The sequence below is a fragment of the Hylaeus volcanicus genome, chromosome 1, assembly GCF_026283585.1.
Source record: "Hylaeus volcanicus isolate JK05 chromosome 1, UHH_iyHylVolc1.0_haploid, whole genome shotgun sequence".
NCBI lineage: Eukaryota > Metazoa > Arthropoda > Insecta > Hymenoptera > Colletidae > Hylaeus > Hylaeus volcanicus.
Window position 1 is genome coordinate 5,970,927 of NC_071976.1, and position 12,852 is coordinate 5,983,778.

Consider the following 12,852-nt stretch of genomic DNA (forward strand, 5'->3'; position numbering starts at 1 on the left):
TGTTGTTTTTGTTTCCTTTAAGACAACAGCAACAGGATCAGGCGACTGCGTGATCTCAGGAAAAAGGTCTCTTAAGTTTTTAATTTTTATTTTTGAAACTAAACGTCCTATGAATAAACAGTAAATATAAAAAAGTTCCGTCTTATCATCCCCTATAAGCTGATATTCATTTAACCCTTTGCACTCGAGGCCTTTTTTCCTGGTATCTATCAGCAACTCGAGATGCTTTCTTAGCATTCTATTGCCACGAGTGCTAAGATTATATCGACTTCGAAGATGAGATCTCTAATTTGAGATTCGAGAATCAGGTCACCTTTGGCTCAACGTTTGTCAACGACAATCATTTTATTGACACTTCGAGTTCCAAAGAAATTAAACTTAGGAAACTTAGTGGTGACTCTCACTCAACTCTCGAGTGCAAAGTGTTAAATTTGTTGTTTTAAAAAGAAAATATACGATCTTTTCCAATAATTTGTGACTCAAAATGCTATAAACTGATCCCTCGAGTAATTGCAATCAATTTGAAGTACGAGACACCTCGTAGTTGCCAGCGAACGGGTTAACATTCCACGATTCATCGCGAACGTTGATTTCCCACGGCACGGTATTATTATCGGTCGCATTTGTTCCGTCTTATCTCTTTAATAATCGTAGCCGTGCAAAAACACGGATACATTTAAATTCGATAATTCGACAAAAGGAAATTCAGTGGCCGTCCATGGGCGGCGTTTATTGTATCGAGTCAATATTTCACCGCCTTCTTTCCGGCCTGGCGCGCGGCGTTTCGCTACCGCCACGGTAAAAATATCGGTTTTCGATACCAGATAGTACACCGACCCGACTACATTGTTAGTCGCGGGAATTAAACTGTACGCGAATACACGAATAAAAATAAAAAGCAGTCCGTTCGCCTGAACGCGCGTTCATTAACGACCGTTGCGTTATTAATCAATTAACGCGCAAGCAGAACGCGCTGACGCTTCCGTTTGATCGTAATTGCAATTCAATTACGCTATTAACTCGATACAAACACTTTACAAGCGCAACGACCCATCCCTTTTCCTTTAAAATTACGAACGATCGAATTAGATCCGTGATTCGATGAAACGTCGTAAGTTTAGTAGAATTGCATGCCGTTTAGATAGCTCGTACGACTTTCATGGTGTACCTGTATTTAATTCGACGTGAATGGAGTTTTATCGCAACCCGTGTCTTTAATTCGCAATATAGAATGTACCTGCTTTAATTCGCAATATAGAATGTACCTGCTTTAATTCGCAATATAGAATGTACCTGCTTTAATTCAATGGGGATATATTTTAATCCATAGTTTTGAATCCTTCGATTCTGGGTAATCTCCATTGTTTTAGAGATAATACAGGGTGTCCCAAAAATGTTGTAACTTCTTGAAAAGGGGGATTCAGGAGGTGATTTGAAACAACTTTTTCCTTAGCGAAAATGTTGTCCGAGGCTTCGTTAAGGAGATATTAACAAAAAATTGATTTTCAATCTTTGTTGAAATGAACGAAATCAATTATATTATAACTTTAACAATGCCCTAAAGTTTATGAAACACAAATAAAATGAGTTAAAAGTTATTAAATATAAGGTGATGTTTATATTTAAGTATTGTCGTTAACGCTCAACCGTTCAATTTCGTAATATTTTTGTGTCTGTTCAAACTCCTCGTACACAGCTAGAGCTGCATGCAAAATTATCAAAAAATTTCCTTATATAGCTTTGTATACACTGTATCGATCACAAAATTTTTAATATTTTTTGAAATATGTGTAATAATTATTTTCAAGTTTACTAATTGACCAGCATATTAGCTCGATTTTTAATGACAAAAGTAAATTTCCGATGCGCAATTTAATATGTTTGCCTGATTATGTCTGAACGAGACTAGGATAAATTTTTTCCTCAAAGTATCTTTAAAATGAAGGAACAAACCCCGTTTGCCTATTTTTGTTTATTGAAAAGATATTAATAATATAATACTATATGTATTTTCATGTAGACAGTTATCTATGTGTGAATCTGTTGTAAAAAAACTGTCTTGATAAAGTTCATTGCATGTGTTAATAACACCGTATAGTTAATAAAAAATTGTTATTAACAAATAAATATATTTTATGCTAAAGTAGAATCTATGCTACTTGATGAGCGAAATACATAAATTGTTGGAATCCGTACTAATGTAGGTTAAAATTATTGTTCTAACTTTTATTAAATTTAACCTACTAATCTAGGTTAAAATTATTATTCTATTATTCTAACATCGATCATTTGTATTAAATTTAGTTTAAAAAAGTTAATCGAGCATGGCGATAATCCACGTTATCGGTCGAGGTCCGTGGTGACGTTTGAGAAATACTAATGTGGGTTAAAATTATTACTTTAATTATTAGCAGAGTGAAAGGGCCAAAAAGTGTTTGACGCAGCACCGGCTGATTCGTACATTACGCGCGAGCTAATCCATCTTCTGGCTTGTTCATTTTCTACCTCGTTACCGACTTTTATTTAACGAGCAGCGGCCTGTCACGCTTCCCTCTTGTCTCTCATTTTCGCGTGACGATTTATCGCGCGAAATCTACCACCGTATTCAAGGAGGACGGACTCACGGATCTCCGTTCACGCGCGTCCATTATCGACAATCTTCCAGTTTGTAGTTGTACACGGCCATGATTTCATTTTATCTTCCCCGCGATCATTGCCCAACAACCCGCCAATTACATCGTAATTTAACCCACCAATTTACAATGAATATATAAATACACGTAATACAACTCCCGCTTAGTTTAACAAGGATCTAGGCAAATTTTTCATTTTATTAATCAAACTTCTCCTTGTTTAATAAAATGATAAAATACGCGAAAAGTTTTTGCATACCAAAGACGTTTTGAATTCACATTCAAATTCTACACTTAAATTTTACAACGAGGAATTATTTATTTACAAATGCTGTTTCATATTATGTATTTTTTATAAGATGAATATTATCTAACAACACTTATAAATAATAACACTTTCTTATATATAATACTTAATAATGACTGATAAATAATAACACTTCGATGATTTTTGTCCTTTAAACTGAATCATCGCTACTAAAAAACTGTCTTGCATCTGTTAATGGTATCATCATTTTGTAAAAAGTTAATCCACATCGGTGCCCTTTAATTGGGTATCTGCCGATATCGATACTAAACGATTTGAATATTTACTTTCTATACTCATTGTTTGTACACGTTTAATTATTCGAAGACAGTATTTTAAAAATTTTGTTAATTGTCTCGGAGAATCAAATAATTCGCAGAGGTATCTAATAAGTAGACTGCGGAACTTTATGCAAAATAAAATCTTCGCGAACGTCCCTACAAAAATTTACCTTAAATAGGAATTTATCTTTTTCTGCAAATATTATAACATGAACTTTACTTTCAATCTTTTTTATATTCTTGCATATTGTTTGCGTTTTGTAGTTTCTTACACATTCAAATTTCCTATAAATCCATAAAGATCCGCAGTCTACTAATAAGAAGTAATGCTTGGTTAAATACTCAAGGATGCGTCCTGACGATATTCAGATTTTACGATACAAAGAATAACAAATTGTTCTTTTGTTTGAGAAGGCAAGTGGAAATTTGTATTCCGAAAATGCTGTAATGAATTGACCATACCTAATTCGTTAAACGGATTCAGCTTTAAGTTGAAAAGCTGGAAAACACGTTAAGTAAAACGCTTCTCATAGTTGCTGTAAAATTGCGTTTCTAGGGACTGCTTCCTTGCCCTGTGTCACGGATTCCATTAATCTCGGTTCCGAAGCGGGAACCGGGTCAGTTTGTAGTAGTTCTACTTGCTCTACGAATCAATATCGCGGATGTGCCGTTAATCTTCCGTTCCCGACACATTTTAATCGCGAAACAACCCCTTATTTGCACGAAAATTACAAATTTAAATGAGACGAAAAAATTGCTTCCATATAAACGCTCGCGTCCGTGGAATTAAAAGGCGCGGAGAGCTTTTACGGCAAGTAATTTAAAAGTATAAAAGGCGGAGTAAAGTACGCGTCCAACGGAATGAAAAAGTCGAATCGGATAGAGAAACAAATTTTCGTCCCGGTCGTAACAATAGAAAGTTAATTCCGTTCTTTCGTTGAGCTTTTGCTCCGAGTTGCTCCGAATGGAATCGATCCAACGCGATACTTACAATCGTAACCGTTTTCGAGTTATAATATTTGTACCGCTCTCGAGCTACGAAATCGTTTTTTTTTTAACGTTATTCAGTTTTAGGAAAGGTAGAAGGTACTTGATGACGAGAAAGCCGAATAGAGAAAGTAAAAGTCTTAGATATACAGAATAGCACCATAATTATAGAAATTCCAATTCTTTCGTCGCATTTATTTTCTTCTGCAAAGGTAAAGTTAATGGTTGTTAAAATTTCAACCGATTTGTACTTCCCGCTATTAACCCTTTATCTGCCGGGCTATTTAGAAACAGTCTTTAATGAAAGAAAGAATTTTCTACAGTGGCATATGCCAATCTAGGCTGACAATAATTCCTCCATAATGTTACTGAGTACATTCAAAGCCAAGTCCAAACACTGATCATTGTAAGTAGACAATCATCGACACTGTAAATAAATTCGAATAGCTAAATACTGCAATTAAAAAGTCTAAAAATAGGCTCCCGGTAAATAAAGTGTTAAGTTTATTATTTCATGCTTGGCACTGATTGTCTTTGCTTTGTTTTGTTTTCTGAACTAATTTAAGGAATTAAGGAATTTAAGGAATAACGTACAAATGTACCATGCGGACTGTAGATTCGCTCTATACATTCTAATTAAACCAATTTGTAATCCAACATACGAGTTCCAACATCGAGTTTTTCACTTTCACCACCCAGCACTGCCCAAAGTTATCAAAGGTAAACGTTGAGGATGAATTGTTTGTTCCAGTTAAAGCTGGTACCGTTATCGATAAAACGGTTGGAAAACGTATTTCTTTCGATTCCGCCGAAAAGAATTTTTGTCTCTCGGTTACGGGACCGCGTTAACTCGCCTCTTCAGCATTTTATTCCTGGCTTATTTTATCGGCGTTTATTACCCTCATTTCGCGAACGATATCCATTACTCTCCGTTCAAAAGGGATTCACGAAATGAAAATGTTCTCTTTGGCCCGGTTGCTCGCCGGGCGTCGTTCGTCCCGAACCCGTTCGTTTTATTTTTCGGCGCGAATAGTTTTTTTTCCTCTTTTTTGAAATTGCAGCAAATCGATTCTCGCGACGGTCCTCGTTCGACCGATCCAATTCACGTGGACGCTTAATCGGGTATAAATTGAGCAATCTCTTTAATTACGGCCCCGTAATTCGATGAAACAAGCCTTCTTTTCACGCGGATTTACATATTCCTCCGAGATACTTCGTAGGGCTACTGCTTGGGAATCACGATTTCTGGTTCGATATGCTCACACTTTGCGCCCTTATTTGTGCAAATCTACGTTTTATGACTGATGACGATCTTCGCGGAAGTTACGCCTGCTGCGAGTAACTTGAATAATTTGTAATTAATTAACAACGCTACCCCGACTGCAAAATGAAATTTTGCCCATCTCTAGTAGAATTCTGCAGTCTGGTATTCTCATCGATGACAGGATCGAAGGGACGAAGTCACGTTCAGAATGTAGCGAAATATGTAAACGTGTATTCTTGAACGTTTCTTTGCACGATTTAAAATTTATTTCTTCTTTAAGATTTCAAATTTGTATAAGATTTCTTGATTCCTTGACGACGAAGTTCGCAAGGATAAAACTCGTACAAGTTTTGTCCAATGAACTTAATTGGTGATCCGTACAATGGAAATGATTGAATATACATATGTAGGATACGGAATCGACGGATTATGTGTAAGTGCAGTAGTTCTTTGCTTTAAATGAGATCAAGAATATATTTAATATAGATGGATAATAGAGTATTGTCTCGAAATAAGCAACTGTTTTCGAAGAATCGAAGAATTCGAATTTACTAGTGCTAAAATGAGAAAACGTGTTATGTTCTATCCTTCTCCAAAGAACAACACCTGATGGGGGGTAGCTGATAAAAATCCTTTAGCTTTATCCGTTAGCTTTGTTTCATTACTAAAACATGGGCGACATTTTTCTGCATGCCGTAAAGGTAACGGTTGTGAAAAACAACTATTATGTAGAATTTAGGCCTGCCGTTCCTACCGCAGTCTCTTCGTATCGGTTTCAAGAGGCACGGTTTAACCCGTAGCATTTTAAGTGCGGTCGAGAGTCAAGACCCCCTACTGTGCTTCCTGGTCTCGTAGATTTTCTTGTACCGAAAATCAGTAAACTTTTACGCGTAATATCTTAAAAACAATTTGTAAAAGGGTGTTTATATTAAGCTTGCTGAATTCGTCTTGAAACGTACTATCTATTGATCAAACAAAAAGTATACAATCCCATTCGAAAAATCAAACGTAACTTTCATATCTCTGTAAACAATAATGATAAAAAAAAATTGTTACGGCCAATAAATCGGACCCCTCTTGCCATTCAATTTCATATGAGAAACTTTTTTCGTAGCTTTAATAGGTTACGAAATAATCGACTGTCCAGGATTTCGTGGGACATACTGTATATCCAGGGTGTCCCAAAAGTCGTGGAGGAGCCGGAAATGGGGGGTAGCTGAGACGATTCTGAACAACAATTTCCTTTGCAAAAATGTCGGATGGGGCTTCGTTAAGGAGATATTAAGAGAAAACCCCGACCAATCAGAGCGCGCGTAGACCGATGGAGCGGCCGTGGTAGCAAAGGCTACGCGCTAGGCGGCAGCGTCAATGTCCTTCGATGCACGTCGAGTCACTTGTTCGCGTACAAGCGCGGCCGCCAGCGCGTAGCCATCGCTACCGCGGCCGCTCCAACGGTCTACGCGCGCTCTGATTGGTCAGGGTTTTCTCTTAATATCTCCTTAACGAAGCCTCATCCGACATTTTTGCAAAGGAAATTGTTGTTCAGAATCGTCTCAGCTACCCCCCATTTCCGGCTCCTCCCCGACTTTTGGACACCCTGTACTATTGCTTATCAATTCCAGAGTGGGGCGTTGTCGCTACACAGCGCGCCACTGCTTCAGGAAAATAAATCTGTGCGCATCGAGAAATGTTTAGGTAAATTTTGCCGGTCCCAAAAATCGTGAAAGTGGGCCCGACTGTCGTTACACGGGAAAAATCGTTGGAAGCTACCGAGGACACAATAACCCCAACCACCGTTTTCAACCGTTTATTGCTGGTGTCTCTGGGTCACTGGGTAGTGGGTACACGCATTCCCACACAGCCGCACCACCGTCGTCACCACCGGTGGTTGCAATAAATTTCCTAAATTTACGAACGACCAAGGTCAGCCATAAACCGACCACTCGGTAGCAGGCCGGTGAATCGGCATGGGAAAGTCGGGACAAGTTTTGCATTTCGAAATGGTCGAAACCTGCGCTGCTCTCACCAATTTTAACGATCCTGACGAAGAAAATTGTAAACGGGATATTTATAGACATCTCCCCCTTGTACTTTTATTGACTTGGAAAGGGCAACGTTCGAAAATTGCTATTTTCGGTGCTCACCCTCAACTGTTGCCCAATTATTTGTATATCTCAAATAATTGGGCAACAGTTACTTATACAAGGTGAGTCACCTGACGTTACCACCTCAAATATCTTAAGAATAAAGTCTTTGTTTATCAAAAATAAGTTAATAAATTACAATTTTACATAGTTTTTTTGGAAATTGATCGGTGTACGAATACTTTCTACACCCACTTATGCGACTCTCGTAACAGACACCTCGCATCGCGTAAAGGTTGTCCGTGATCTTCCCAATCCTTTCTCTCCGAGTTACTCTTTCGTCTCGTTCCGAGTCGTTGCGAGACGTCGAGAAACGGTTCGACGCTTATTCGCGAGGGGCGTTTAATTCGTAAATGCGCTGGTTAACGAACGGCTCGAATTAGCAGCCGGTGGAGCGCAGTTTTATGGAAAATCGAGGGTAATTAAACTTCACCGGCAGCACGAGTCAACGCACTGTACAATTATGTTGCAAACAAGCGTTATGTTCCGGGAGAAACTCGTAACGAGCACTCACCGATTACAAAGTGCCGCATTACGGTGACCGAAGCCGGTTAATGTAAGCGCCTGCTTTTTATACGTTTCAATTTTGGAAATGAGCGGGCCGACGTTGTTGCCAGGAAGTGCTGACAGCCTCGAAGAATCTCGTTAACCCTTTTGACGGATATTTTTTTCCTTTTTCTCGGGGGAATGTGTTCGGCACTCGCACGCACACGCTCAGTTTTCACGTTCTTGGAATTCTTATTGCAGTTCATGCAACCCGTCGTCGCTCCTCCTCGCTCTACGACTATATTAAACGATCCTTCCGCGTGTCGTTCAGCTTGGCTGAGACTCATTAATGCAAACTGCTACTCTGTGCTCCGATGTATTAATTCTGTTTCGTGTTAGTCGACCGAAATTGGCTTAAAAAAGGCATCTTGCCTGGTTTCCTGAGTGCATCCTTCATGTTCGCGATCTCTATCGAGACGGGACAATATCTTCATTGCTAGATGTATAGGGCGTTCCATAACTGGTGGTATAAACGAGCAGAGAGTGATTTTTACATGAAAAATTGAATCGAAAATGTAGAATAAAATTTTATCATATGATGCTTTATTCTCGAAAGGATAAGTTTTGAAAACTTACTATCTTACTGTTCCGAGTAGGGGAGTACTTCCGTGCTTCTTGCAATATTTATAAACATTCACAACATGGCGATATCTCTTACATAGATTTCACTTTTTTCTTATGCTTATGATCTATAATGAAATCTGTCGAGCTGAATCTGGTAAAAGTGCACGCATACTCGACAAATTTTCAAACTTATTTTTTTCGAAAATAAAGCGTTGTATGAAAAAATTTTATTGTACATTTTCCATTCAATTTTTTACGTAGAATCACTCCCTGCTTGTACCACCAGATACACGGGATACCCTGTATATTTTTGTTCTAAACGTTAGTCATAGAATTCTGGAATCGAGAATAAAAATGTATTTACTGGAAGAAATACGTAAGGTTCAAGCGAAATTTGTTACGGCAAAGCAAAGCAAGCCAAGCGAATTTATTTTACGTTATTCACGAAGAATTTTTTCGTTTCAGGACATGACGATGAACTGTGGGGGTGACAGAGGAGGGTTGGAGGACCTCGTCGATCTGGCAACCGACGTCGCGGATTCATCTCCGACAATTCGAGGTAATTAAACTTTCCATTCTTCTCGTTCCCCTAGCGATGAGCCTATTCTTGAAAGATTCAAATCACGGTCCCTTCGTTTAAACCGAGAAGTTATTCGAGGGGTGAATCGAGGTGAGATCGAGTTCGTATTTTCGCGAGACTATTCAGCAATTTCAAGACGTTATTTCGTCGAGTCAAATAAGAGACAGAAAATGAAACGAATTATCTGACCTGTTGGTAGTACAAACATTAACTATTAATTAATCCTTTGACTGCGGGACGATTCTTGCTAGAAATTCTAAGAGGCGTAGAGGTATGAATTTTAAATAAATATCAGCTGATAGGGGATGATAAGACGGAACTTTTTTATATTTACTGTTTATTCATAGAACGTTTAGTTGCAAAAATAAAAATTAAAAACTTAAAAGTCCTTTTTCCTGAGATAACGTAGTAGCCTGATCCTGTTGCTGTCGTCATAAAGAAAACAAAAACAACAGTGAAATAATCGAATTTTAAAAGAATATTTTATAAAGAATGATTAAACGAGACTATTCTATATTTACTGTTTATTCATAGGACGTTTAGTTTCAAAAATAAAAATTACAAACTTAAGAGACCTTTTTCCTGAGATCACGTAGTCGCCTGATCCTGTTGCTGTTGTCTTAAAGGAAACAAAAACAACAGTGAAATAATCGAATTAAAAAAAATATCTTATAAAGAATGATTAAACGAGACTATTTTATATTTACAGTTTATTCAAAAGTAGTCGAGTATTCGGAGATAAAAATTGAAAACTTAGACCTTTTTCCTGAAATTCAATTTTTACAACGAACTTATTATATTTTCAAAACTAAATGTCCTATGAATAAACTGTAAATATAAAAAAGTTTCGTCTCATCATCCCTTATAAGCTGATATTTAAACAAAAAATGATTTAACGGATATAAACATTTCTCTGAGCTCATTTCTTAAGATATTTCATATGCACGCAAGGGGTATATCAAAGGGTTAATACAAGTCAGAGTTGCGTAAACCTTATTCGCGAGTACCGAATACGAATTTTTCATCCATTCGTAAAGTAGCTGTTTACGTGTCATTTTTTCATTTATTCGTAAAATAGGATCCATTAGTAGATCTTAAACCGAGAAAATCCACAAACGAAACTCACCCTGTACGCATAACGTAATTTATACTCGCCGCGATTTCTTTAATGCATTCTTTAATGCGTTTTTTACATTCTAGTTGCGAAAGAACTAATTAACCCAAAGCGTCACCTTTCAAAGTTCTCCAAAAATTTCAATTCCGCGTGGTTGCAAGTCCAACAATTGGAATTGAAACGCTCGCAGCGATATCCTCGATCCCATTTCCTTCGAAACTACCCTCTTGTTTCGCAGACTGTTTTCCACGAAACTAGTGTACTGGCACGTTTTATTCGGCCGTTAATTAGATCGCCAGGAGGGGACCGGTAATTAAGAGAACGTCCGCGTGTAACGAGAGAGAATAACACTGTCTAGATAGGGTTGTTCGGCTGGCGTGGGGGTTGCCACTCGGAAATTGTTAAGGTAAATAAACGTTTGGCTGCGGCGGAGGGGGTGGGGAAATTGGCAGAAATCCAATTAACCCCGAAACAAAGGGGAATATTTTCTCCCTAATATCCCCGAGACGGAATAATTATTTACAGCCGCAAGAAAACTCTTTGTCACTTTGCGCTTCCTCTCAATGGAAAAACTGCTCGCAGGTCGCTAGCGCATTGTAAACGTGTCATTAAAACGCTTCGTCCCGAGGCTGCGACTTGCTTGCTAAATTGTATCCAGGGAAAGGGAATAACCGCAAGGCAGAAAGTCACCCTTGTTCGGTCGAGAAATAGGGGAGGATAAAATGCCCGCGAAAACGTGTCTTTTCTTTTCTTTCCCAACCCCGTTCCGATAGATAATTTCTTTTCATCGAGAAATCATTGTACATACACGTCTTGAATTTATATCTTTGTCTATTCATTCTGTAAGTTTTAATTGCAAATTAAGTAGAATTGTAACAACCGTTTTATTAAACAGATTTTTCGAGAACCGCTTTCAGGGTTAACTAGAATTCCTTTATTCTGGTTTATTCGAATAAAAACTTACAATATATTTTTCTCCTATCAAAGTAACGTCTGCTTTTAGGTACGCGATCGATGAGAATGAATCTCAGACAATTTTTTGAATATGAACAAATTTAATGGACCATTTAAAGATATTCTCTTCTCAAGATTTGATTAGATTTTTACTTGGATTTGTCCAGCGAAACTGAATTATCAACGTTAACTCTGACCGCGGGACGATTTTTGCTGGACAAATTAATTCTTAACAAATATTTCCTTATAAAGTGTGACACGACGAAACCTTTTTATATTTACAGTTTATTCATCCGACGTTCATCTTCAATAATAAAAATTGAAAACTTAAGTCCTTTTTTCCGAAATTCAATTAGATTTTAAAATATAAATCGCTGTAACTTGGCCGAATGTCATCGAAAATCTTCCAAATTGTGTACAGATCCGTAGTAGGATTCAGCGATACTACTAATTCATCAAAATGCCGAAAATCCATTACATTTTACAAATATCCAATTGCAAATGAGTAACTGCCAGAAACAAAATTCGGGCCATAGACGGATTAAATTCCACCATCCTGCAAATATAATTTGAATTAATTATTCCAGCTTTGAAATCAATAAAACACACTAAGCATGTACGAGGTACTTGGGCGGATACTTTTGCGGGTAACTGTAGATAAGAATTCTGCTCATCACTGGCCACCAAGGATGCTCGGAGCAAGTCGCTCGAGTCCAATCCCATCGCCCGCACCGGTAACGACTTCTATTAAAAAGCGTACGCTGTCTCGCATCGATGCAAACCAAGGCCCAAAGTAATCACCGCTCGAGCCAATTAGAGACACTTAGGAGCTTCAGTTTCAATCTCCTTCGGGCTTGCGAATTATCGATCGGGGAGGATCGATCCGCGCTACGCGCGGAGCCAATTAAACGCGATTCCAGACGACACGATGGAATCTAAAAGGAGAACGAGGATGCCGGCCACCTTGTCCACCAGGGAAACCAAAGTCGAAGGGACAGCGTGATCGATACCATCGATCGTTTCGATCGCGTGACCGAAAATTTGCCGTTGGCCCTCGGACTCGGGAGTCGCAGTCGCCTTTGCCGGATAAAAGACAGCCACCGAGCAGAAGGACCGGGTAATTAGAGGCGATTACAGGACGCGTTTAAGCGAACGGAATGAATCGCGAAAGGGGAACTGGTTGATTATAAAGTGGTAAACCTTGGGATATGTAGTTTGTCGAGGAGTCATCGCACGATTCCGAGGGACATAATTACAGGGTTCTTGGACGATCTCGCCTGACGGCTGAGATAGTCGAGCTGAGAATCCGCTCGACCAAAAAATTACTGTCCCTTTTTATCTCTCTCATCGTGGTATATACCTTTTGACAGCTCGAGAACGTGGAAGCTGTCGTTGGCAAATCCTGACGCTCCAATTATATAACTGCTACTCATTATTAACGAAGTCGACGTTTATGGTTGATTTCATGAAAATATTTA

General features: G+C 38.4%; 1 protein-coding gene across 5 annotated transcripts in view; it reads left to right on the forward strand.

Annotated features, from left to right (window-relative positions):
• The window catches only part of LOC128879165 (uncharacterized), a 61,058-nt gene that overhangs the window by 13,998 nt on the left and 34,208 nt on the right, over positions 1 to 12,852 (forward strand). For all 5 annotated transcript variants that reach the window (XR_008457587.1, XR_008457590.1, XM_054128275.1 and 2 more), the window contains exon 2: positions 9,192 to 9,285. Coding sequence is in view for 3 of the 5 variants with exons in the window: in XM_054128106.1 (XP_053984081.1) it covers positions 9,192 to 9,285 (94 nt within the window). In the remaining 2 variants the exon portion in view is untranslated. The remainder of the gene's footprint in view (positions 1 to 9,191; positions 9,286 to 12,852) is intronic.